Source organism: Octopus bimaculoides, chromosome 6 (assembly GCF_046866305.1).
Source record: "Octopus bimaculoides isolate indiv1 chromosome 6, ASM4686630v1, whole genome shotgun sequence".
NCBI classification, from domain to species: Eukaryota; Metazoa; Mollusca; class Cephalopoda; order Octopoda; family Octopodidae; genus Octopus; species Octopus bimaculoides.
The window spans coordinates 24,808,671-24,834,943 of NC_142933.1; the positions used below are offsets into that span (position 1 = coordinate 24,808,671).

General features: G+C 37.7%; 1 protein-coding gene across 10 annotated transcripts in view; it reads right to left on the bottom strand.

The window, feature by feature from the left end:
• LOC106876343 (uncharacterized) overlaps nucleotides 1–26,273 on the bottom strand; it is a 390,872-nt gene that overhangs the window by 111,065 nt on the left and 253,534 nt on the right. For all 10 annotated transcript variants that reach the window (XM_052968980.2, XM_052968976.2, XM_089353611.1 and 7 more), the window contains 3 exons: nucleotides 24,792–25,131; nucleotides 21,785–21,932; nucleotides 2,504–2,718 (listed from right to left, as the gene is read on the bottom strand). In XM_052968980.2, the coding sequence (XP_052824940.1) occupies nucleotides 2,504–2,718; nucleotides 21,785–21,932; nucleotides 24,792–25,082 (654 nt within the window). In that variant the 5' untranslated portion in view covers nucleotides 25,083–25,131. The remainder of the gene's footprint in view (nucleotides 1–2,503; nucleotides 2,719–21,784; nucleotides 21,933–24,791; nucleotides 25,132–26,273) is intronic.

A 26,273-nucleotide genomic window follows, 5' to 3' on the forward strand; every position in this document is an offset into this window, starting at 1 on the left:
AAAGAAAACAGGGAGCCTGTATGCAATCACTTGATCTACTACAAATATTTAGCCAGCTTCCCTTAAATTACTGCGTGCTATTTTAACAAGGAAAGGATATTCAAGATACTGTAGTCCTAAATACACTTTGGTTAAAAGATTGAGCATTAGGTAATGGGCCATAAGACATAATTAACTATAATTGCAACACTATTCCATGTGGAATGCCAAAGAACCAGGAAATACCATGTTGGTTTCAATTCTTGGAATAGATTTTTATCAGAAATATTTCATCGGAATTCTTTAAATGGGGGCAAGGAAAAAGAGGGAGAAGTAAACAAGTTTGGCAGTTCTGTTCCACTCTTCGTAATGACCTGGAAAGGTCATGGGTTTCAACATGGGAACCGTTATCAGCTATCTCACCATTCATATCTGATTAACATAAAACCAGAAATTGGTTAATGAAGACCCAGATATACTTTGAATAATAAATGGAATGGTCATGGCTGTGACACTTTTGATCATAGCTCAGTTGGGATGGGGGGGATGGTGACAGGGTTTTAAAGAGTAATCTCATTATTGTGACCCACCATCACCTTTGTCACCAACACAATACCATGGAACATCCCAACCACATGGTTTCAGGTTTAGTCCCCTGTGTGACTCTTTGGGTAAGTGCTTTCTACTGCAGCCCTAGGCTGACCAAAGCTTTGTGATTGGATTTGGTAGATGGAAATTGAAAGAAATCTGTTTTGTGTGTGTTTGTGTGTGTGTGTTTGTGTGTGTGTGTGTGTGCATGTGTGTGTGTCATCATTTACTATCCATGTTCCTTGCTAGCATGGATTAGATGATTTTGACAGGATATAGGAGCCCAAGGATTGCCTTCTGCTCCATTGCCTACTTTGACATGGTTTCTATGGCTGGGTGTTGTACGTATGTGCAAAATGGTGGTGATTGAGAGAGAAATGGGAGCAGGGAGAGGGATGTGCAGGAAGGCAGGGGGAGCATGAGGGGAGGAGGGGCACACATCTAACAAAACCACTGTTTTCTACAGGGGTTAAAACACACATCTAACAAAACCAGTGTTTTCTACAGGGGTTAAAACACACATCTAACAAAACCAGTGTTTTCTACAGGGGTTAAAACACACATCTAACAAAACCAGTGTTTTCTACAGGGGTTAAAACACACATCTAACAAAACCAGTGTTTTCTACAGGGGTTAAAACACACATCTAACAAAACCAGTGTTTTCTACAGGGGTTAAAACACACATCTAACAAAACCAGTGTTTTCTACAGGGGTTAAAACACGCATCTAACAAAACCAGTGTTTTCTACAGGGGTTAAAACGCACATCTAACAAAACCAGTGTTTTCTACAGGGGTTAAAACACACATCTAACAAAACCACAGTTTTCTACAGTGAAGACACTTGAGGAAAGCTCCAAGTACATTAATTTGTAAAAATATCCATCTCATGTGATGTAGCAAAGACTACTGTAACAATTAGTAAATAGTTGAATATTAAGACATATTTCTTTTGTGCCATTCTTTCTTGATTTTAACAAAAATATGTGAAGATGAAAAAGAAAAGGGAGAGTGGGGGGAGAAAATAAGAAAGTGTGAGAGAGCAGGAGAGAGAAAGAGAGAGAGAGGGGGGGTGGGGCATGTCAAAGGTTTAGAAAAATCCGTTATATGCAACAGAAGTAATATTAGATTAAAATAGCCATAGGTGTGTCATACTTAATGTAAAAACATCACAAAAAATAAGTTACTGCAGCATTTGTCAAGTGATAGTATCTCTAATGGATGTACAGTGTTTAAAAACAAACTATTTCAGCAGTAGACAAAAATCATCCAGTAACGACAGGTGACTGTGTTAAATGTGCATTTCTGTCTTGTTGAGATTTGTCAGCAGTATGTACTCACTGCCAACCAAACTAAGACAAAAATCCTTTGGGCATCCGCTATAGTTTTTATACATTGTTGTTGGCACTCTGTCGCTTACGACATCGAGGGTTCCAGTTGATCCGATCAACGGAACAGCCTGCTCGTGAAATTAACGTGCAAGTGGCTGAGCATTCCACAAGCACGTGTACCCTTAACGTAGTTCCTGGGGATATTCAGCGTGACACAGTGTGACAAGGCTGACCCTTTGAATTACAGGCACAACAGAAACAGGAAGTAAGAGTGAGAGAAAGTCGTGGTGAAAGAGTACAGCAGGGTTCGCCACCACCCCATGCCAGAGCCTCGTGGAGCTTTAGGTGTTTTTGCTCAATAAACACTCACAATGCCCGGTCTGGGAATCGAAACCGTGATCCAATGACCACGAGTCCGCTGCCCTAACCACTGGGCCATTGCGCCTCCACAGTTTTTATACATAGCATATCTAAAAGTGATACTATATCTGGATGAATACTGCCATTAAATTTTCTTATGATATATTTACATTATGATATATAGATGGCTATTTTAGAGAAATATAAAGAAATAAAAGACAAAAAACAATTATGTCTGTACTCACAGGTTTTATGTCTCGGTGAAGGAAGCCTACTTCGTGAATATATTCTATAGCCCAGAGGATCTGAGATCCAAGTCGAAGAGTTGTGCTAAGTGAGAAGCAACCGCGAGGCTGGCTACGTCGTAACTCAGCTAAATTCTTGCCTTGCAGTGACATCACAACATAATTGTAGCGCTCAGTTCGGCCACAACCTATGAAGCGACACACATGATCTTTGCCTGGCAAAAGTGAAATGGAAATATATTTTAGATAACAGATTTAACAAAAAAATAATATTAGATAAAATGTTTTTTTTTTTAAATAGATTCTATATTTTCCAGCATCTAAGTCAAAATTTTTAGACCAAAATTTACAACCAAAAAGCAGTACACCAAGGCAACTTTGGAGGATCTAAAAACTTCATGTGAAATGCAGCAAAACATGGAAAGATAGTGAAGATGTTTCAATGTTTATACAATATACAAAGTCAGCTTATATATTAGAAAATACAGCAATATTTTTTTAAGAAAAAAGATAAATGATATTTTAAAAATGGTTTAATTTTAACCCAGCAAAATTTTGGAATTTTGTCATGTGAATGATAACTTCTCCAGTGAAGAACACACACAAACAAAAGAAAAAGACAAAAACTGATAAAGTTTCTAAAGAAAAAATTATAGATTTTAAAAAGACCATAAGTGATAATAGATTAGATTTTTTAAAACTGTTTCAGTCCTAGGACTGTGGCCACTCTGAAGAGCTTAGTCAAACAGATTGACTGCGATACTTATTTTTTAAGTCTGGCACTTATACTACCAGTCTCTATTGCCAAACTACTAGGTCATGGGGACATAAACAAACACTTGCCATCAAGCAGTGGTGTGATGGACAAACACAAAGACACACACACACACACACACCACATGTGTTTATATATACTCTTACTCTTTTACTTGTTTCAGTCATTTGACTGCGGCCATGCTGGAGCACCGCCTTTAGTCGAGCAAATCGACCCCAGGACTTATTCTTTAGAAGCCTAGTACTTATTCTATCGGTCTCTTATGCTGAACCGCTAAGTTACGGGGACGTAAACACTCCCCCATCGGTTGTCAAGCGATGGTGGGGGGGAGACAAACACATACACACACACACACACACATATATATATATATATATATATATATATATATATATATATATATATACATATATACGACGGGCTTCTTTCAATTTCCGCCTACCAAATCCACTCACAAGGCTTTGGTCGGTCTGAGGCTATAGTAGAAGACACTTGCCCAATGTGACCATGCAGTGGGACTGAACCCGGAACCGTGTGGTTGGTAAGCAAGCTACTTACCACACAGCCACTCCTGCGCCTATCTATATATACATATATAAACAGAGATGACATCAGAAAAAATTAATGTTATGTTTATGCTATGTAACTGAACTTCATTAGCATATAGCCATTTCTGGTTTATGATGTGGAGGGCTCTTTGTTGAGTACCAGGATAACATCCTATAGCTTCATCAGAGCCTTGAATATGAAGTGGACTTTATTTGGGAAAGTTACATTTTCAGAACATACTGTAACTTACACAAATTAAGTCTACTTCATATTCAAGACTCTGATGAAGCTATAGGATGTTATCCAGGTACTCAACTAAGAGCTCACCATATCTTATAGCAGAAACAGCTGTAAGCTAATGAAGTTCATTACATAACATTTGTTTTTTCCAGTCTCATCTCCTTGTTTCTATTACCACTCTGTACTCGTCTAACATTGTATTCTGGACCATACGTATACTGAGTTCTACACCAGGTTATTAGTCTCGAGGATGCCTAAGAGAAATATTAATAAATATATATAAATAAATATACATATAATGGGCTTCCACACAGTTTCCACCAACCAAATTCATTCACAAGGAATTGGTTAGGTCAATGACAGATTTAAAAAAAACAAATGGATAACAGATCTTCTTAAAAAAAACAATAAATTATAAAAAGTATCATCATCATCATTTAACATCTGTTTACCATGCTGGCATGGGTTGGATGGTTTGTATCTCTTATCTGGTGATTTGTTGTGTTTGAAAAGACACATCAAGCTAAGTACAAGTGTGATTGCCCTCGCATATAGGCTCGTCCCCTGCAGCCCTCTCCAGCTGAGCATCCCTAATCTTGCAAGCCCGTCCCTGCAACCCTCTCCGGCTGAGCATCCCTAATCTTGCAGGCCTGTAAACATCCATACCAGTGTTGCATAAAAGCAACCAGTACACTTTGTAAAGTGGTTGGGGTTAGGAAGGGCACCCAGCCATAGAAACCATACCAAAACAGACATGGAGCCTGAACAGCCTTTCAGCTGGACAGCTCATATCAAACCATCCAACCCATGCCAGCATGGAGACGGATATTAAATGATGATGATGATGATGATGATGATGATGATGTGTGTGAGAGAGAGAGAGAGAAAGAGAGAAGAAGTGCTAGGTGTATCTGTTTTTTCCCACTCCACTTGACATTGGTTTGTTTACATTCTACAGTAACTTAGCAGTCAGGCAAAAGAGACCAATAGACTTAATACTAAATTTAAGAAAAACAAAGTACTGAGGTCAGTCTGTTCAAAGTAAATCATTTAAGACGATGCATCAGTACGGCTGCAGACAATGACCGAAACAAGTAAAAGATAGAAGGCAATGATAACAGATAATATATTCTAAAAGAAATGGGAAATAGATGATAACGGTTAAAAAGGTAGATAATAGATTTCTTAAAGAGAATTTAAAATGGATAACATTAAAGACACAACAGCAATTACGAACAGGAAAAGATTAAGAGAGAGAGAGAAAAACCAAGAATGTGTTAAAGAATTAATGAAAACTGTGGAAATGGTAAATGGGAAAACAATGAGGAGAGAGAAAATGGGGGAAAATAAATGAAAGGAAATAAAAGTTGGTTAATGAGAGAGAGAGGGGGGGGGGACGGGGGGGGGGGAATGAAGCATGAAAAAAGAGGAAGAAGAATAAAAGAGAATAATAAAAAGAGGTGAGAGAGAAAATCAGCAATAATAACTATTAAAAGCAACTGCAATAACAACAACAACAACTGATAACAATAATTGCTGCCCATTTCAAGTTAGAGAGTGACTTTAAATATCTCTCAATGTGAGTAATTCATCATCATCATTATTGTTTTAATGTCGACTTTTCCATGCTTGCAGGGGTCAGACAGAATTTGCGAAGGTAGATTTTCTACGGTCGGATGCCTTTCCTGTTGCCAAACCTCACATATTTATTTCCAAGCAGGGTAATATTTTCCCAAGACCAGACATGCTTCCACAGAAGGTTGGACATGAAGGACACTGCCAGTATGATGGTGGTGCTAAGGCAAGGAGACAGTAAAACATACAAACACACACATGCACACACACACACACACACATATATATACATGGCAGGCTTCTTTCAGTTTCCATCCACCAAATCCGTTCACAAGACCTTGGTTGGCTAAGGGTTATAATTAAAGACACTTGCTCAAGGTTCTACACAGTGGGATTGAACCTGAAATCAAGTGGCTGGGAAGCATAATTCTTACCACACAGCCATACTTATTGTAAGCCAGATAAATATATTAAAATCTTATGTAATCCATTTGACAGCCATGTAGACTGAGTGAAGCAAAGATTGTCATATATTTGCAACCAAAAATCATAAAACATTCGCTACAGACAACAAGGATGCTCATTACTTTCAAACATCATAAACAATTTTGTTTTTTATGTAACACAACACAATAAATGAATGGTTATTCCCACAGCACATCATTAATGTTGCAAATGGCATGTTTTATGCGAACACTAGACACTAACAGTTTGTATTTCCCCTTTCAATGATACGCAAGATAGTACAAACAAGCTGTTTATGACATGCAAAATTTACAACAGTCTGGAAAGAGCAAAGAACCATTCCGTGGTATGTTACAGCCTTGAGCCTAGAGATGTAGTTTCTTCTCTTTGTCTTTCTGTACTGCTACAACTACGGTCTCTACGCTGAGTAAGCTGAAAACATTTCTTAACCAAACTAAGTCAATCTCCAACTCCTCTACACCATCACCCTCCTTCTCACCACACCACCACTACAGTAATTCACCTACACATTGATCAACAAATTCTCTTTCCTCTCACCACCATGACTACTACAGTTCCCCACAACACTGGTCCACTGATTCTTTCATTTCCTCTCACCACCACCACTTTTATTTCTACCTCCCAACCTCCACCTACACTGAACACTTTCACCAATCATTTCCCCACATAACTGCAACCATTACAGGCCCATTAATTTCGGTTATGGCCACAAGCTGGCAGAATCATTAGCATGCCAAGTGAAATGCTTAGTGGTATTCTAGCCTTATGCACTGAGTTCAAATTCCACTAAAGTCAACTTTGCCTTTTGTCCTTTCAGGGGTTGATAAAATAAGTACCAGTCAAGTACTGGAGTTGATGTAATCATCTTAACTAAACCTGGGTAAAAGTATAGAAAAACTTCACTGCCAGGCCATTGAGCTAGTGTAGCAGAGTTGGCTCATCAAACCAGTATAATCTCAAACCCAAATTCCCAGCCTCCACATCAGACTGTGGTTGATGGAGAGAACATGTTGAGGCCTTTGTCCACCAGTGGACTGAACATAGGCGATTTAATCTAATCTAATTTCAGTCAAACAATGAGAAAAAGTATTGTTGCACTATTAAAAAATTTGCTGAGTAATTAGATTTGAACCTGCAGCACAACACATCCTGAGTGAAATTTGATGTAGAAGTTCATCTAAGGGACTCTTCTCCTTTTTTAGGCTTTTGGCATAATTACATAGCTGCCTATTTCTTCTATCTAATTCCCGAGTAGTTTTATATATACAAATCTATCTCCCTACTGAATAATGTATATATCAGCTTACTTCAAAACTTCTCTTTCTACTTCTTAATGTATCTTTCTCTTTATCAACTAATCTCCCTCCTTACCAATATATCTACTTATCTGTCAACCTACATCACACCTTATCACCTTTCCTCTCTCTCTCTTTACATACACACTCATGTACATATATAAAAATATATACATATATGTATATATATATATATATAGAGAGAGAGAGAGAGACATCTATAATCATATATAAATATATGCATATGTATATGTACATATATTTCTCTTTCTATATATTTCTTTTTCTATTTATCCATCTATCTGTCTCCCTCATTATCTATCTTTCTTTCCATCTATCTGTCTGTCTGTCGACTTCACATTTGCCCCCCTCCCTCTCTCTCTCTCTCTATTGATTCCTCTATCCTTGAACTTTATTAGCCATTAGTTAATATTCCATCTGTAAGTGCAGAGAGAATCTAAAATTATATTGTTCTAAAAATACAAGGAAATTATATTGGAGTTTCTTAGATTTGACTTTGTCACAGGAATTATATCTTATGTGCATGTCTTTGAGTGTATCTGTCTGTTGCTGTCTTTTTCTATATTACAAACACACACACACACACACATTTATACACAAAAATATGCAGGTAATATATGTGTGACTGTATTTACAGGAAAAATACAAAACAATTTCTCTCTCTCTCTCTCTTTCTGTCTATTTACATATGTCGACACACACATGGGTGCAGGCATGGCTGTGTATACCTTGGGTAAATATCTTCTACTATACTCTTGAGACAAACAGGAGCCTTGTCAGTGGATTTGGTAGACAGAAACTGTAAAGGCGGTGAGCTGGCTGAAACGTTAGCACGCCGGGCGAAATGCTTTGCGGTATTTCGTCTGTCTTTACGTTCTGTGTTCAAATTCTGCCGAGGTTGACTTTGGCTTTCATCCTTTCAGGGTCAATTAAATAAGTACCAGTTACGCACTGGGGTCGATATAATCGACTTAATTCGTTTGACTGTCCTTGTTTGTCCCCTCTGTGTAGCCCCTTGTGGGCAGTAAAGAAATAAGAAACTGTAAAGAAGACCATAGTATGTGTATGTATGTGTGTGTATATATATATATATATATATATATATATATATATACATATGTATATATATTACCGTTTTTACCTTATATATAATGTAGTCGTTGGTTATGGCCAGTCAGAGAGTTACGAGACCAGTTAGCCAGAGGCACATAACCTCTCTACTTCTGGAGGTAGGAATACAGTCTTTATCAGTCAGGGTTGTGACAAAACTCAGGAAATGAAATTCTATGAGTGATATCCCTTCTGGTGAGACTAGTAAATGGAAATAATGCATGTATTGATCCCTTACAGACATAAGTGGAACCAATGAAAGGGAGATTACTCCTCCTCTCACTCGGAAGGGATGTCACTGAGGAGAATTTCATTTCAGGGTTTTTTTTTCACAACCCTGACTGACCAAGACTGTAATTCCTACCTCCAGTAGTAGAGAGGTTATGTGCCTCCAGCCAGCTGGTCAGACAAGTTGCCTATATTGCTAAGAACTCTCTGACTGGGCATGACCAACAACTATATTAACTATTACTGCTCAAGAGATTTTAGAGAGTACTTTTTTTATCAAACTTACAGACAACTGACCAATATATATATATATATATATATATATGAGTGAGGAGACAAACGAAAGAAGGGCACTCAACGCATTTACTGGGAGTTACATGCATGGATCAAAACAGTTTGATTCAAATTTGTTGGTACTCCGAGTCTCAAGCATGATGCTAATCTTAAGCCATTTGGAATGTGTGTGTAGATATACACAGAGAGACACATGGCTATGCCAGTTGGAAAAGAAAGGAGAGAAAAGAGAGAGATAGGATTAAAGATATATATATATATATATATATATATATATATATATATTGAAAGTGAGAGAGAGAGAGAGAGAGAGAGAGGAAGAGATAGATGCTGGTGGTGAGCTGGCAGAAATGTTAGCACACAGAGCGAAGTGCTTAGTGATATTTTGTCTGCCGTTACGTTCTGAGTTCAAATTCCGCCGAGGTTGACTTAGCCTTTCATCCTTTCAGGGTTGATTAAATAAGTACCAGTTACACACTGGGGTCGATGTAATCAACTTAATCCCTTTGTATGTCCTTGTTTGTCCCCTCTATGTTTAACCCCTTGTGGGCAATAAAGAACTAAGATGTGTTGGAACATACCCTCAAGGTACAGTGGGGATGAATATAGGTAAACAATAAAATTCATTTATCCGATTTCCAACAGTCTGGCAGACCAAATTGACCATTCTGTGTGTGTGTGTGTGTGTGTGTGTGTGTGTGTGTGTGTGTGTGTGTGTGTGTGCATGCACATGCGAGTGTGTGTGTGTGTGTGTGTGTGTGTGTGTGTGTCTGTGTGTGTGTATGAGAGAGAGAGAGAGAGGGAGACCGATATTTGTTAATTTTTTCCCAAGTGCTTATCACTGGGCACAAATGTTTCTCCATCCTTGTTTACGTTCCTGTTGGAGCGAAGAGTCGCCAGCATCTGAATGTTTTGTAATTGTCTATATCTGAATGCATATTGTCCCTCCATTAGTGAAACTATGCTCCGGTGTGAACAAGAGTAAGAAATTTGTGAAAGGTGTGAAAAAAAAGCATAGAACTCTCACACTGCATCTGGAAATCTAAATTATACAGTATTTGGAAAGAATCCTATTGCACACGAACATAGCATTAATTCTTCAACAATTTATGATATGCAAAAACGAAAGGACAAGTTAATACCAATTTATGGCAGAATGAAATTATATGTGAGAGAGAGAGAGAGAGAGAGAGTGCGTATGTGTGTGTGTGTGTGTGTGTGTGTGTGTGTGGTTGAGGAGCGTGTTTTCCATCCAAGTGGTTTCAGGTTTGGTCCCGCTATACACCACCTGGTGATTAAAGCCTTATGCCTTGATTTGATATACTGAAACTGGAAGAAAGCCATCAAATATAGCTACATCACCATTTAATGGCTGGGCAGTAACCGTTGAGGTTTGTTGACATTTCCTACCAACAAATCATCTGGCAGCCCTGCATTTTCAAAATCTACTGTGATGAAAATATCCCTTACTTGATAAAACAGGTATGGGTTGACAACAGGTAAAGCATCTGGGCAACAATATTGTTTCATTTATCTCCTGTCCAAGCCATGCTAGCATGGAGAATCAGGTGTTATATGAAATAAACAAATGCAAATATCATAATTATTATAGCCACTTTTGTATGCTTACACAGGTCAGATAGAGTTTATTGAAGCATATTTTTTATAGCTGGGTGCCCTTCCTGTTTCCAAGCAAGGTAATATTTCCCCATGGCCAGACATATTTTCACAGAATATTCTTTTCTATTCTAGGCACAAGGCTTGAAATTTTGGGGGAGGGTGTCAGTCGATTAGATCAACCCCAGTACGCAACTGGTACTTAATTTATCGACCTCCAAAAGGATGAAAGGCAAAGTTGACCTCGGCAAAATTTGAACTCAGAACATAACGACAGACGAAATACTGCAAAGCATTTCACCCAGCATGCTAACATTTCTGCCAGCTCGCCGCCTTTTCACATAACATACTTCTTTCAGTTTCTTTCTACCAAATCCACTTACATGGCTTTGGTCAGCTTGGCTATGGTAGAAGACACTCAAGATGCCATGTGCTATGCAGTGGGACTGAACATGAAACCATATAGTTAGGAAGCAAACTTCTTAACTACACAGCCACACCTGTGTGTGTGTGTGTGTACATTTGTGTTAGGAAGAGATGTACAGAACAGTTACAAAACTCTTTAATTAAAATATCTGTCTAGGAGAAATAAATCAGAATTGGCTCAAATCAATAAGGTGGTTTGAATGAACCATGAAAAGACAGATTAAGTGTCAGACGGAACACGGGTGATGAGGTAACAAATATGTTGAGCGCCAGATTAAGCCCAAGCAGAATTTTGGTTCATTCCTTCATGTCAATTGTTCAACTCCTACCAAGGCTGTTTTGGCCTTTTATGCCCAAGGAGTTGATGAAATAAACACCAGATATGTATTGGGCCTCATGCAACTGAATGTATCCCAATGTTAGCAAGGCTGAGGCAACTAGGATTGTCTTCTTTCGAAAAATTCCAAGAGCAAACTTGTTAAGAGATTCATTAACAGAGAGAACAACTTTAGTATTACTAATAAAAAATTTGATGTAACATTAGGTGCAGCAGAAATGTTCCTTAAATGTAACACAGACCAAGATCATCATTATCATCATCATAATCACCTTGACATTATTATCTTAGGCCCCAGGACTCATAGGGCCAGTATCCCAGTTTCTATGGCATATAAATAACCAAGATCACAACATTCACTCTGAACTAATTCACAGCTAAGTAAACTGGAGTAATTTACTCAAGAACACAATGCACCATCCATCATCATCATTTAATGTCCATTTTCAATGCTGGCATGGGTTGGAGAGTTTGATAGGAGCTGGTAAGCCAGAGAGTTGTTCCAGGCTCCAATTGTCAGTTTTGGCATGGTTTCTATGGTTGGATGCTTTCCTAACGCCAACCACCTTTCATAGCGTACCAGGTGCCTTTTACAAGGCACCAGCATCAGTACTTCATATGATCTTGCAATTGTGAGTGCAACATGCAAGGCACTAAGCCATGTGCCTTCATTCATCATATCTAAGGTGGTCAAATATTCAGCTTCTTGGAGACTTCACATATTTCAGACAGTGTGAGCACTGTACAATTGGTGGGCGTTTTATGAAGTCTGTAGTCAGAAGTAAATGAATTGTGAAACTGATGAATTCTAGAAGAAAGAGATCTAATGTAGTAATTACAGCAGCAGCAGTAACAACACCCATAATAACAAGAACAAAAATAAGAATAACACAAGCCAATAAAGTATTCTCTGTATAGTCATTGAACCTGCAAGAAATAGCAGCCTAATCTCCCTAGCTCTTTTGTATAGAAACAGTGGGAAGAGACAGTGGACAATAGCTGTAGATGATATCTCTGAAAAGGTGGGATGGTCATGGCTGGAACACCTTTGATCATAGGTCTGATCAATCAGAGTGAACCTAGAGCTAAGTGTCAACAAAATGAGAAAAACAACAGCATCAGCAAGAACAACAATGCAAACACTGCCACCGCCACCACCGCCACCACCACCAAAAACAATAAAAAGACAACACCACCACAACCAATAAGAACATTAACACCAACATCAACAACAACCAGTCACAACTCAAAAGCTAGTAACATCAACAACAGCAAAAAATAAATCAACAAAGATACCACCATCAACACCACCACCACCACCACCACCAACAACAACAACAACAACAACAACAACAACAACAACAACAACAACAACAACAACAACAACAACAACAATAACAACAACATGCTGCTACATGAAATCCTTTCCTGGCACCATGTCAAGAAGTTATCTGTTTAATGAGTTGATCTGTTCAGTTTTAAGGTTTAAAGTAAATCTCACTAACGGCTGCTGTTGTTACAACTTGCTGTTAAGATGGAGAGATTATCAACACATGACTTAGTAGTTTTCAGAATTAACAGATAATAAACAACACTCACAGCTTATAAACAGATATAAAAGGTGTAGTGGGGAGAGGGAGTAGCTATAAAACACAGTGAGATTGCGTGGTGGTTAGATCCTATTAATAGAGGTAGAAAGAGGAGGGAAGCAAGGCAGAAAAGGAAAGTACAATGTCGATAGAATGATAAAACGAAGCACAAAGCAAGCACTGGGGTCAATTTCATACACTTATCCATCCCTCGAAATTTCTGGCCTTCTATCCATATTAAAAATTATTATTATTGATACCATGCTAAAAGCCTTGATGCTGGTGCAATGTGAAAAGAACTGGCACTGGTGTCACATAAAAAGCACCCAGTACACACTGTAAAGTGGTTGGTGTTAGGAAGGACATCCAGCTGTAGAAACCATGCTGTAACAGACAATGAAGCCTAATGCAGCTCCTGTCAAGCCTTCCAACCCATGCCAGCATGGAAAACGGATGTTAAATAATGATGATGACAATATGACTTCCTGATGATGATGATGATGATGAATCTCTTATAACAATTACATACTATATTAGCAGGAATATTGTCTTGAGGTTTGGTGACAGCAAGTCTCCTCAAATCTCAAGAATATTTCTAAAGATTCTTCCTTAATATAAGATTGTACTTTTCTGCAGGTTCAAGAATGTAAGTCTCAGTTCCAATATCCTTCAGTCTTTCAGGTGGCAATTTGAGTGTTGTACTAAGTGCATCAATTACCATAGGAACATTGTAGTCTTAGTTTTCCACAATCTCTTCATATCTTTAATAAGGTCCTCACATTTCTCGTTTTTTTACCAATTTCTTTGGTATCCATTCTGTTATCATATGGTATTGCAAAGCCTATGATCTTACAATGCTTGTTTCTTTTGTCCTCTCTAATCATATCTGGTCTTCTTGCTTCAATAGGATGCTCAGTCTTTATGGGGAAGTCCTATGAAGTCTTATAATTCTTATTCTCTATCACAAGTAGTTCATACTACTTTCCTGTTATTGTGAATCTACACACTCAGCTAACATTCTCAAGGACTCTTTTATCTACACAGTCATGCTTGCACTTATACCCTTGCTGATGATTAAAACTTTCATCTCCTTTCCCACAGATTTTGTATTTGCTGTCTGGATTTTATTAATCTTTGCTTTTATCAAATTTGTTCAAATGGTCTGTTTCTGCGTGATTGTAATTAGCAATTTAATTTCTTATTTTTATCATACTCTTTTACTTGTTTCAGTCTTTTGACTGTGGCTATGCTGGAGCACTGCCTTTTAGTCAAGCAAATCGACCCCAGGACTTATTCTTTGGAAGCCTAGTACTTATTCTATTGGTCTCTTTTGCCGAACCGCCAAGTTACGGGGATGTAAACACACCACCATTGGTTGTCAAGCGATGGTGGGGGGACAAACACAGACACACAAACACACATATATATATATATATATATATATATATACAAATATCTACATATATATACGTACACATGTACATTTCTCTACATACATACACATGTATACATATGCACATGAGCGTAGATACATTCACGCTGATAAGTATATATGCACACATATACACGTATGTTAATATATATGCACCCATAGTCTCCTACTCACAAACATATGCGCGCACACATGCACTGGGAGCTTACCAGATTATTATTAGTTATTGCTCATATTAATATTATTTGACAGTGATGGGTCATGAGATTACGTAAACATACACTCTCTGAGTGGTTGGCGTTAGGAAGGGCATCCAGCTGTAGAAACTCTGCCAAATTAGATTGGAGCCTGGTGTTGCCATCCGGTTTCACCAGTCCTCAGTCAAATCGTCCAACCCATGCTAGCATGGAAAGCGGACGTTAAACGATGATGATGATGATGATGATGATATATACAACGGGCTTCTTTCAGTTTCCGTCTACCAAATCCACTCACAAGGCTTTGGTTGGCCCAAGGCTATAGTAGAAGACACTTGCCCAAGGTGCCACGCAGTGGGACTGAACCTGGAACCATGTGGTTGGTAAGCAAGCTACTTACCACACCATATTATTATTATCATTATTATGACAGTGAGCTGGAAGAATATTACCACATCTTCATGATGTTTCTTGCAACTCTTTGATTCTGTGTTTAAATTCTGCTATGGTTAACTACGCCTTCCATCCTTTCAGAGTTGATAAAATAAAGTACCAGCCAAATACTGGGGGTCGAAGTAACTGACTATCCTTCTCCCTAATAAAACAGCTGGCCATGACTAAAATTTGAAATAGGATGGCAGTAAGCAGGCAAAATCATTATCATGCTGAACAAAATGCTTAGTAGCATATCTTCCAGATTTACGTTTTTGAGTACAAATCTCCTGAGGTTAGCTTTGCCTTTCATTCTCTCAGGGTTGATACATTGAAGTATCAGTCAATTACTGGTGTTATAGCAATTGAATATCCCCCTCCACCTCACTAAAATTGCTGGCCTTGTACCAAAATTTGAAACTATTATCATTATTATTGTTATTATCTCTTTATTACAGGTTTTGTTGGAGATCCTGGAGTCTTGCATGTGTAGTGGGATTACTTCAGCTAGCTAATACTTTCTGGATTATTCTGGCCATGCCAAAGAGGCAAACCTTTTGTAACAGTTCTATTGGGCACTCCATTCCCCTTTCCTTTATATTCCACTTGATGTTTATTAATATTATTATTATTATTATTATTATTATTATTATTATTATTACTATCATCATCCTCATCATCATCATCACCATCATCATCATCATCAACAACAACAACACTGATAGCATGAAAACATCTTTATGATTCTCCCTTCAAAACATGTTTACTTCAAGCATTCCCATATAAAATTTCCTTTAGAATACTTATAAAAAAAAAACTATAATTTCCTAAGGAAGTGCTGTCTTTGATATCTGAGATGGGGAGGCAGGGTCTAGACAACAGAAAAAAAAAAAACAAGATTTGTTTATTGTTTCACAAACTTTTAAAATTTTATTTGCATAATTACATTTTTACATTAAAAATGTCTACCACAAATGATTATACCACATGACAAAATGCTACAATGGATAAACACCAAACAAAAACAATACAAAATCAAAACACATAACTAAATGAACAAGAGAAAGGAGAAAATGAACAGATGAACAGTTGAGTGAACAATTAATAGAAAATGTCTCAAATATCCAAATTAGTCACACAGAAGACAACAACAGTAACAACAACAACAACAACAACAACATGTGCAAACAGTAGCAACTCTTATATGATTTCTAATACTATGGCCTGTTCATCAAGCAGCTGTGTGGAAACAAAACTTTCCCCAACACTAAATGAGCAGACAGAATTTTTGCATCTTCTGGGTTGTCAGATGAATTCATGCCTCTCTTTCGAATATTATTTGAATTGACATGAAAAATATTTTTACTGTAGTGTTTTATGGTCTATTTCTTGTTTTTTAGCTCTATTCTTCCTCTACAAATTTTATCATTTTTGAAATTTCAATAAATTTTTACCTCTTTTCAAAACGTATGATGGACTGCCAAGTAGAAAAAGAAAAATTATTATTTTCGGTACATACTTCTCTTTGCTTTCAATCAAGGAACCTAATCTACCAAAGCCACTTGAGACATTTATACTGTATAAGGAGAAGGTGCTATTACTGAAAGAGCTGCACAGAAATGGTTTCCACACTTCAAATGGAAGAATTTTGACCTCACAGAATTTTTGCATTCCAACTGATCAGTTCAGTTCAATTAAATGAGCTCATCCATGAAGATCTGCACCAGTCCACCATGGAACTAGCCCAGCAGATGGGATGTTCCCATGATACAGTCACTTATCACCATCACTCTATGGGTATGGTCCAAACAACTCAATTTTTACAACACTGTGTGTTTCTTAAATATGACAACACTTGCTCCCACATCACTAATTTGACCAAAAGTGCAGTTCAAAAGCTTGGTTAGTTATCACACCCACCGTTGTTGTTGTTGGCACTCCGTCGCTTACGACATCGAGGGTTCCAGTTGATCCGATCAACGGAACAGCCTGCTCGTGAAATTAACATGCATGTGGCTGAGCACTCCACAGACACTTGTACCCTTAACGTAGTTCTCAGGGATATTCAGCGTGACACAGTGTGACAAGGCTGACCCTTTGAATTACAGGCACAACAGAAACAGGAACTAAGAGTGAGAGAAAGTTGTGGTGAAAGAATACAGCAGGGCTCGCCACCATCCCCTACCGGAGCCTGGTGGAGCTTTAGGTGTCTTCGCTCAATAAACACTCACAACGCCTGGTCTGGGAATCGAAACCACGATCCTATGACCGCGAGTCCGCTGCCCTAACCACTGGGCCATTGCACTTTCACTCACACCCACCATATTCTCCTGAAATAGCATCTTCAGATTAGTACCTTCTCTGATCACTCTCCAAAAGTCTGGGAAGTGTTTCGTTCAATGATATGGAGCTCAAAATGTGACTCAATGAATTCCTCAAGTCAAGATGTGCTAACAAGGCATTGACAAGTTAGAGAAAAGTTGGCACAGGGCAGGGCTTTTTAGTGTGTGCAGGAGTGGCTAAGTAGTAAGTAACTTGCTTACCAACCACATGGTTCCAGGATCAGTCCCACTACGTGACACCTTGTGCAAGTGTCTTCTACTATCGCTTCGGGCCGACCAAAGCCTTGTGAGTGGATTTGGTAGACGGAAACTGAAAAGAAGCCTGTCGTATATATGTATATATATGTGTGTTTGTGTTTGTCCCTCCAACATCGCTTGACAACTGATACTGGTGTGTTAACGCCCCCGTAATGTAGCGGTTCGGCAAAAGAGACCGATAAAATAAGTACTAGGCTTCCAAAGAATAAGTCCTGGGATCAATTTGCTCGACTAAAGGCAGTGCTCCAGCATGGCGACAGTCAAATGACTGAAACAAGTGAAAGAGAGTAATGAGGTAGAGTACATTACTGATTGTTAAAACTGTTGACAAAAAATAAAGATTTAAATAAAAGAGGGGAAAAAATGTACAAATTTATATGAGAACCCAAAATCACAGTTATATGAAAAATCATGTAGATGGAAGAATTTTGTGAAAACCCAACAGCATTTCTTTACCACAGGAGAAGGAAAAGAGAAAAATTATAGATCTCTCCTTATGGCAAAAATGGAAGTTAATTGAATTTTCCCTGGGATCAAGTACTACAAAAAAGCGCTCCAGGTCACATTAGCAGGAATTATCTCAATTGTACTGTTTGTTGATGAGATTAAATGAGCTATTCTGAATAGTACTGTTTGTTGATGATGTATAGTACTGTTTGTTGATGAGATTAAATGAGTTATCCTGAATAGTACTGTTTGTTGATGAGATATAATACTGTTTGTTGAGGAGATTAAATGAGTAATCCTGAATATACTTTCCTAAATAGAAGGTAAGTTACAGGGAGAAGGCACATCTGAATGGATTGGAAATGGCATAGTAATCCAAGTCATTGAGTGAAGTTTCCTAGCAAACTACCCTTGATGGTATTCCCTACTACTGGGAAATTTCTATTGTCATATCTCTTCTTTTTGCTGACTTCCCTTTACTTCATGTAAACTACCTCACTTTCGTAAATTTGTATTTCATCCAAATATATTGTCCTCAATGTCTTAGGTCCTTTTGGCTAGTAAAAGCAATTGTTTTTCTTTTCTTTCACCCAATTTTAAGTAAACCCCAACACAAATTGTAACCTGTCTTTGTAATGTCTCCTCTGATGCCTCTGTGGTAACTAAAAGAAATTATTACATTCATCATCATCATCATCATTATTACTACCATTGTCACTCTGTCAAAGCCTGGGTTGTGGCTGTGTAGTTTATCACTTGCTTTGAAGCCATGTGGTTTTGGGTTCAGTCCCACTGCATGACACTTGGGGCAAGCATCTTCTACCACACTGTTGGGTCAGCCAATGTCTTCAGAGTGACTTTGGTAGATGGAAACTGAGTAGAAACCCATCTTGTGCATGTATGTGTGTGTGTGTGTGCACGCACATGCACACGTGTGCATGTGTGTGTGAATGTGTCTTTGTATTTTGTGTTTGTCCCCCACCACTACTTGACAACCAGTTTTGGTTTGTCTACATCTCCACAACTTAACAGTTCAGCAAAAGAGAACCAACAAAATAAGGACCAGAGTAAAAAATGAAAATAAGTATTGAGTTTGTTTTGTTTGAGTAAATCATTGACAAGTAAAAAATAAAATATCTATGTGCGTAGTATGAATAGTTAAACATATTTTGTACAGCTAACTATTAGAGCCACTAATAGCTGCAAAGTATTGTGTTGCTATGTAACTATGTGTGAGTGAAAATATTACTACACTAAAGCGGTCACTATTTGAATGTATTTTACATTACAAACTATTATAGTCACCAATATGAGAAAGATATTTGTTGCTATGCATTATATGTTTGAACTTGTTTCAAGTGAATTGTGTCTTTCATTAAACTGATTCTATTTTTCATACAAGATATAACTCACACAACTACGAAATATCAAGTAGAGATAGATAGCAAACTTAACAATCAGAAATCAGATAATTTGGTTAAAAAAAAAAAAATTATAAAACAATATTTTGAAAACAGACTAGAAAAATTTATTTTGTTATATTGCTTAGCAGTTATAATTAAGGGTAATACATATGTGTTTGAATACATATATAAATATATATATATATATATATATATATGTATATATATATATATATATATATATATATATATATATATATAGACAGAGAGAGAGAGAGAGAGAGAGAGAGAGAGAGAGAGAGAGAGAGATAGATAGATAGATAGATAGATAGATAGATAGATAGATAGATAGATAGATAGATAGATAGACAAGTGGATAGATAGATTAAAATAAGAGGGAAAAAATGTACAAATTTATCTGATAACCCAAAATCACTGTTACAGGAAAAACAGTCCTACCAATGCATGCATGGAAGTTGGACATTAAACATTGATGATAGATGAATATATATATATATATATATATATATATATATATATATGTGTGTGTGTGTGTGTGTGTGTGTGTGTGTGTGTGTGTGTGTGTGTATATATATATATATATTTATGTACATACATATATATATATATATATATATATATATATATATGTGTGTGTGTGTGTGTGTGTGTGTATATATTTATGTACATCTTACATCCTAGCTTCAATAGTTTCTGAGATAACCAAAGCAGACACTGAAGAAATCAATCAACCACACAAATACAGCAATATAGTTCAAAAGAACAAAGGCTGTTGTAGTATTGGTAAAAAAAAGGAAGACAGGAGAAACAATAAGTCTATGTGCCAGTGGATACAGTGCAGTGGTGACTGAATATTTGTTGGTCAGCCAGAAAGCCTCTTATTACATCTTGTCTAGAAACAATGAATCTGTAAGTTAGTGGGTGTGGTGTGATGGCAAGCAAGTGTTCCCTTATCAGTAGAATAGCTTTCTTGTTTTGTTTTGATACAGCCTGAAATGTTCCTGAGTGTAGACATGGTACTGTCCTATATACATCAACGATGTCGTCTCCTTCACTGGACACGAAACTCGGCTTGCGAAGACCTGTTGGGGCAAGCAAAAGGGAAATCGTGATGGCACCTGTGTCCAGCGTCGCCTTTCTTGCACTTGTGCCATGGCACGTGTAAAGACTTTCGAGTGAGATCGTTGCCAGTGCCGCTGGACTGGCTCCTGTGCAGGTGGCACGTAAAATACACCATTTTGAGCATGGTTGTTGCCAGTACCGCCTGACTGGCCTTCGTGCCGGTGGCATGTAAAAAGATCCACTACACTCTCGGAGTGGTTGGCGTTAGGAAGGGCATCCAGCTGTAGAAACTCTGCCAAATCAGATTGGAACCTGGTGTAGACATCCGGTTTCACCAGTCCTCAGTCAAATCGTCCAACTCATGCTAGCATGGAAAGCGAACGTTAAACGATGATGATGATGATGATGAATTACTCTAATGTGAGCCTTATTTGGCTGTTGGCTATCTTGGTTAGAGGAAACGAACAAGGGTTTACAATCTATTAAACTGATCATGTCCTAGTTCTGTTTAATATTGCATGGATAGTTTTAAACTGAACAACAACAACAATATACAATGGCCTCCATGTTTGCTCATTATATTAGTCACTGAAGTTGCTAAAACTAGCAACGAAATCTCCTGCAAATCACACCCTACTATCTTGAAAATTAAATGGCATCAAATAGTATAATCCGCAATACACTACCTGAAAAAAAAGACAGAACTGTGACGGTTAGAATGTCTTTAAAGACATTCTAACCATCTTCATCTCAGAACATCCAGAATCGTACTCAGCTAAGCAGAAGAAGAGTATACCTGAAAGAATAGATCTGTTGGTCATCTCTAGTGGCTTAGCCAACAATCTGTGTTAGCCTAACCTGAGGCCACACAACACTTTTTGAAATGATTATAAATTAAGAATAGGATGTAGATACTTAACAGATGTTTATATATCATCTACACACTACATGCGTACTACTCCAGTTTTAAATAGTCGTAAAAATAATTCAACCTATTGCCGCATCTAACAAATTCTTTTTGGTTAATTTCAAACAGACACAGAAAATTAGACATTCTTGAAGAGGTTGACTGTTTTATCTCTCTAGTCAACAAATGATGGAGTGATAGATCAATGAAGTGGTCATGTGAAGAGAGTTAAACTTACCTTGTAGTTTTTTCAGTACAGCTACCTCCATTTTTAGAACCTGCTTGGGCTGTTTGGCAGATTCCAGCTTTAAGGCCACAGATTCTTTGGTTATTAGGTCAAACCCCTCGTATATTTCTCCAAATCCGCCACCACCAATTTTGCGCACCTGGAAAAGGATAATAAGGGAAAAAATAAGATAAACAATAAAATAATGATAAACAAAAAAGCCTTAAGCTTGTAACTCAAAGAAATTTACAGAAATACTTTCTAACATAAATATTGGACCATAAATTTTGATGCAAAGGATAGAGTCAATTATTTCTTGGAATGTAGCATGCTCAATCTTGAAAACCCAGTTTTGCCATGGCAACAGAGCTTAATTAAAAAAAACTTTTTTTTTTTAAAGTTTGATATCAATTAACATATTACGTTTTAGGGTGCTATTGGTCATGCCTAATCCCTTGACCAAAGGAACACTCCAGCCAATGTGTAACTGGCAGTGTGGCCTGGTTCGCATACAAGCAGCACAAGATATAAATCAGCATCACCAGGCAGAGGGTTCATCCAGCAATGGATTAAAAACATAGCTGAATGGAATTGTTCTCTAACATAGATATAAGGCCACATATTTGAAGGAGGCAGGATATTTGATTTGGATGATCAAAAAAAAAAAAGGAGAGATGAGCAGACCTGGAATGCCTGAGTGGGAACTAACTTTGAGAAGAAGCCATTATAATAGCATTAGAAAAGGGAGGGAGAGGACAGCACAGATGTGAACCAGAGGCTGGAGTGTATCTGTGAGTGACTTTACATCAACCAGTTGGGTAGCTTTTTTCTGGATGCAGTCTCAGATGTTTGTGAGCAGAGCAACAGTACTATTCCAGATGTGAAAGCATTATTCCATTGAGGGCCATTGACTGAGCCATGTTGAATTATCAATAACTGTTCAGGTGTAATATCGAGAATATTTGGTTATATTTCAAGCAGGTCAAACAGACCCAGCAGAAATTCCTACTTTGGTTTATACCATAATCTACGACATCAAGCTGTTATGGAAGGAGTGGATTGGAAGAGTTTCCAAAACAATTAATTTGCATAATTCTTGATCAAGCTTCGGTTCTTGTGAGAAACCGAATTTTCTCAACACTGACCTAACAGTTAATTAATTAATTACCAAACATCTCTCGTTCTCTGCCTACTAAATAATTCAGGTAGCAACTCTATTATAACCACATAGCACAGCTAGCTCCAGCTGGTACTGTCAGATATAATGTATAACAAATGAAGATAACCAGGCCAAAACCTCATTTTCTTCACATTAATTAATTGATGATGCAAGCAATAAAAGACCACATGAAGAAAAGTTGATGTGATGCTGTTCATTAACCCTAAGTTAGTGTCGATCCAGCCACTATACTTTTATTGAAACAGTCATCATCATCATCATCATCATTGTTGTTATCATCAAGTTAACACCTGACTCTCTATGCTTGCAAGGGTCAGACAGAATTTGTTGAAACAGATTTTCTACAGCTGGATGCCCTTCTTGTCACCAACCTTCACCTGTTTCCAATCAAGATAATATCTCCCTATGACCATACATGCTTTCCACAGAAGACTGGAAACAAACAACCCCACTTGTATGACAATGATGCTCATTTACAACCATCACACGATGTATAGACAAGGATGCATACAAATACACACACACACACACACACACACACATGTGCATACACACACAAAAACAGGCTTCTTTCAGTTTCTGCCTACCAAATCCATTCACAAGGCTTTGGTTGGCCTGAGACTATAGTTGAAGACATTTGTCTAAAGTGTCACACAGTAGGACTGAACCAAAAACCACATGGTGTGGCAGCAAGCTTCTTAACCACATGGCCATGCCAACACCTACAGTGATTCTACAAATGTATCAACAATGTATCCTTTATAATGAAATATCATAAATATTTGGTTACCATTTCTAGTGGGTTACCAATGGCCATGCAGTCTACTCAGCCTGTAGAAAATTCTAACTGGGCCCCACCTGCGAGGTCATGCACTGTTTATCTTGATATGAGACCACCATGTCGCACACATATAGTTGTGATGCATGTGCCTGGTGCACCCTTATCAGACGGGTAGTCATGATGGGTATACTGGGCTTCGTATACTTTACCCAAGTGTCACTTTGATTGCAAGCACAGCTCTCTCACTCAATAATAATAATAATAATAATAATAATAATAATAATAATAATAAGGGTTTCAAATTTTGGTACAAGACCAGCAATTTCAGAGGTGGGGCTAAGTCTATTATATTGACCCCAGTGTTATCTGGTACTTACTCTGTTGACCCCAAAAGGATGAACAGCAAAGTCAGAAAACTTGGACTATTTGAAATTTTTAAATGTTTTCCACCTGTGCAAGAAAAAACCTAATAAGTTTACCAAAGTATTACCTCAAAGTGAGATTACTTAAGATTGGAATTCATTTGGTGGAGATTTGAGAACTACTTTTAAGCATACATGTAGGCTCTTGTGCGGGTGACACATAAAAGACACCATTTTCGAGCGTGGCCGTTGCCAGTACAGCCTGACTGGCCTTCGTGCGAGTGACACGTAAAAGCACCCACTACACTCTCTGAGTGGTTGGTGTTAGGAAGGGCATCCAGCTGTAGAAACTCTGCCAAATTAGATTGGAGCCTGGTGTTGCCATCCGGTTTCACCAGTCCTCAGTCAAATCATCCAACCCATGCTAGCATGGAAAGCGGACGTTAAACAATGATGATGATGATGTAGGAGCATCCTTTGACTTGATAGAGTTGGTAATGGGCAGTGGTAAATGAAGGTAAAGATGAGGTAAAAATAGGAGGGGAAAGATCTGGCATTTTGTATCTTGAGTGTAGGGAGGCAATGGTTGGTGATTGAATATCAGAAGTGGTGTTATGAGTGAAAAAAAAAACAAAAAACAAAGATGGGTGGAAGGAGATGATTAAAGAGTGATTGAACCTCAGTGATTGAACTTACCACTTTCCATCGGTCTTTCACAACCTGAGCTGGTTGGATTAGGTCTTCTGTAGTCATAGTGCTACTGTTACTGGCAACTGCAGCTGAAGATCTGTGCAGGAGCTGCTGAGTCTGCTGCTGCTGTTGATGATGGTGGTGGTGATGGTGGTGGTGGTGGTGGTGGTGGCTGGGCTGCTGCGGAGGGGTGTGAGGGTGGTGCTGTTGCTGCTGGTGACTGTGGTGATGTAGTCTCCGAACACTGCTAACAGCAGTAGGGGCGGGACGACAAACTCCAGCTTCTTTTTTGACCATAGATCTGCTCTAGAGACAAAGCAGGGCATCCTGGCGAACCGACTCCAAACTGGAAAGGAAAAGAGAAAGAGAGAAAGGAAGTTAAATAAATGAACTGGCAAAAGGTCTGAAAATTACATATATAGCAGCGCTGTTAATATATCATAAATCATGGCATGTATTTACATATTAAATATATTTACATATTATATATCATCATCATCTGTAGAGTGGTTGGTGTTAGGAAGGGCATCCAGTCATAAAAACTCTGCCAAAACAGTCACAGCATGGGGTAGTTTTTCTACCTGGCTAGCTTCTGCGAACCATCCTACCCATGCATGCATGGAAGATGGTCATTAAATGAAGATGATTATATATATATGCATGTATGTATGTATGTATATGTATCATTCAGCCACAGTAGTGGTCAAATATATTCTTAAGTCCACCATTTCGTCAATCACAGAAGCTTCCAAGCTTTATCACTAATTCAGTTCTCAACTAAATTGCAAACTGTTAACAGTTTTAAAGAGAACACTTCCTCAGCTACACTTTGGCATAAATAGTTTGAGATTTGGTTCAGTAGAAAAAAGTTACATCAAAATATCTGCGACCTCAAGGGGGGCAGTAAGGCACCTACTCATTTTCAATTAACATAAATTTTTTTATTTTAAAATAAAAGTATACTTTTCTTAGACTTAAATCATAGAAAAATGCATGGGGAATTCAAAATCATTAGTTGCATTGAACAAAAATTAGTAGCAAAAAGTTATGAGGTGAAATATCATGAAATTTATTGTCAGTAAGTGAGGAAGTAAGAAGTAATACCCCAAGCTATAATATTAAGATAAGAATATATTTCTAAAATGAATGTTTACATTCTACAATGGTGTGTTGGCAGAAACGTTAGTGTGCTGGGCAACATGCTTCGTGGTATTTTATCTGCCTTTTCGTTCTGAGTTCAAATTCAACTGAAGTCAACATTACCATTCATATATTATATTTCTTTAATTATTTAATAAAGTTATTTGTAATATGCTGTTGAATTAGGGTAAGTTTAACTTTTATTTTTGCTTTTCCTTTTTAGTTGCTGTACTTTTCTTTTTAGTTAATTATTTAATCAGGCTAGTTCATTAATATATGCTTCAGGTATGTGCATCTAAATTTATTGAGGCAGGAATATAGTCATTTTGGCTGTGTCTCTATGGGCAG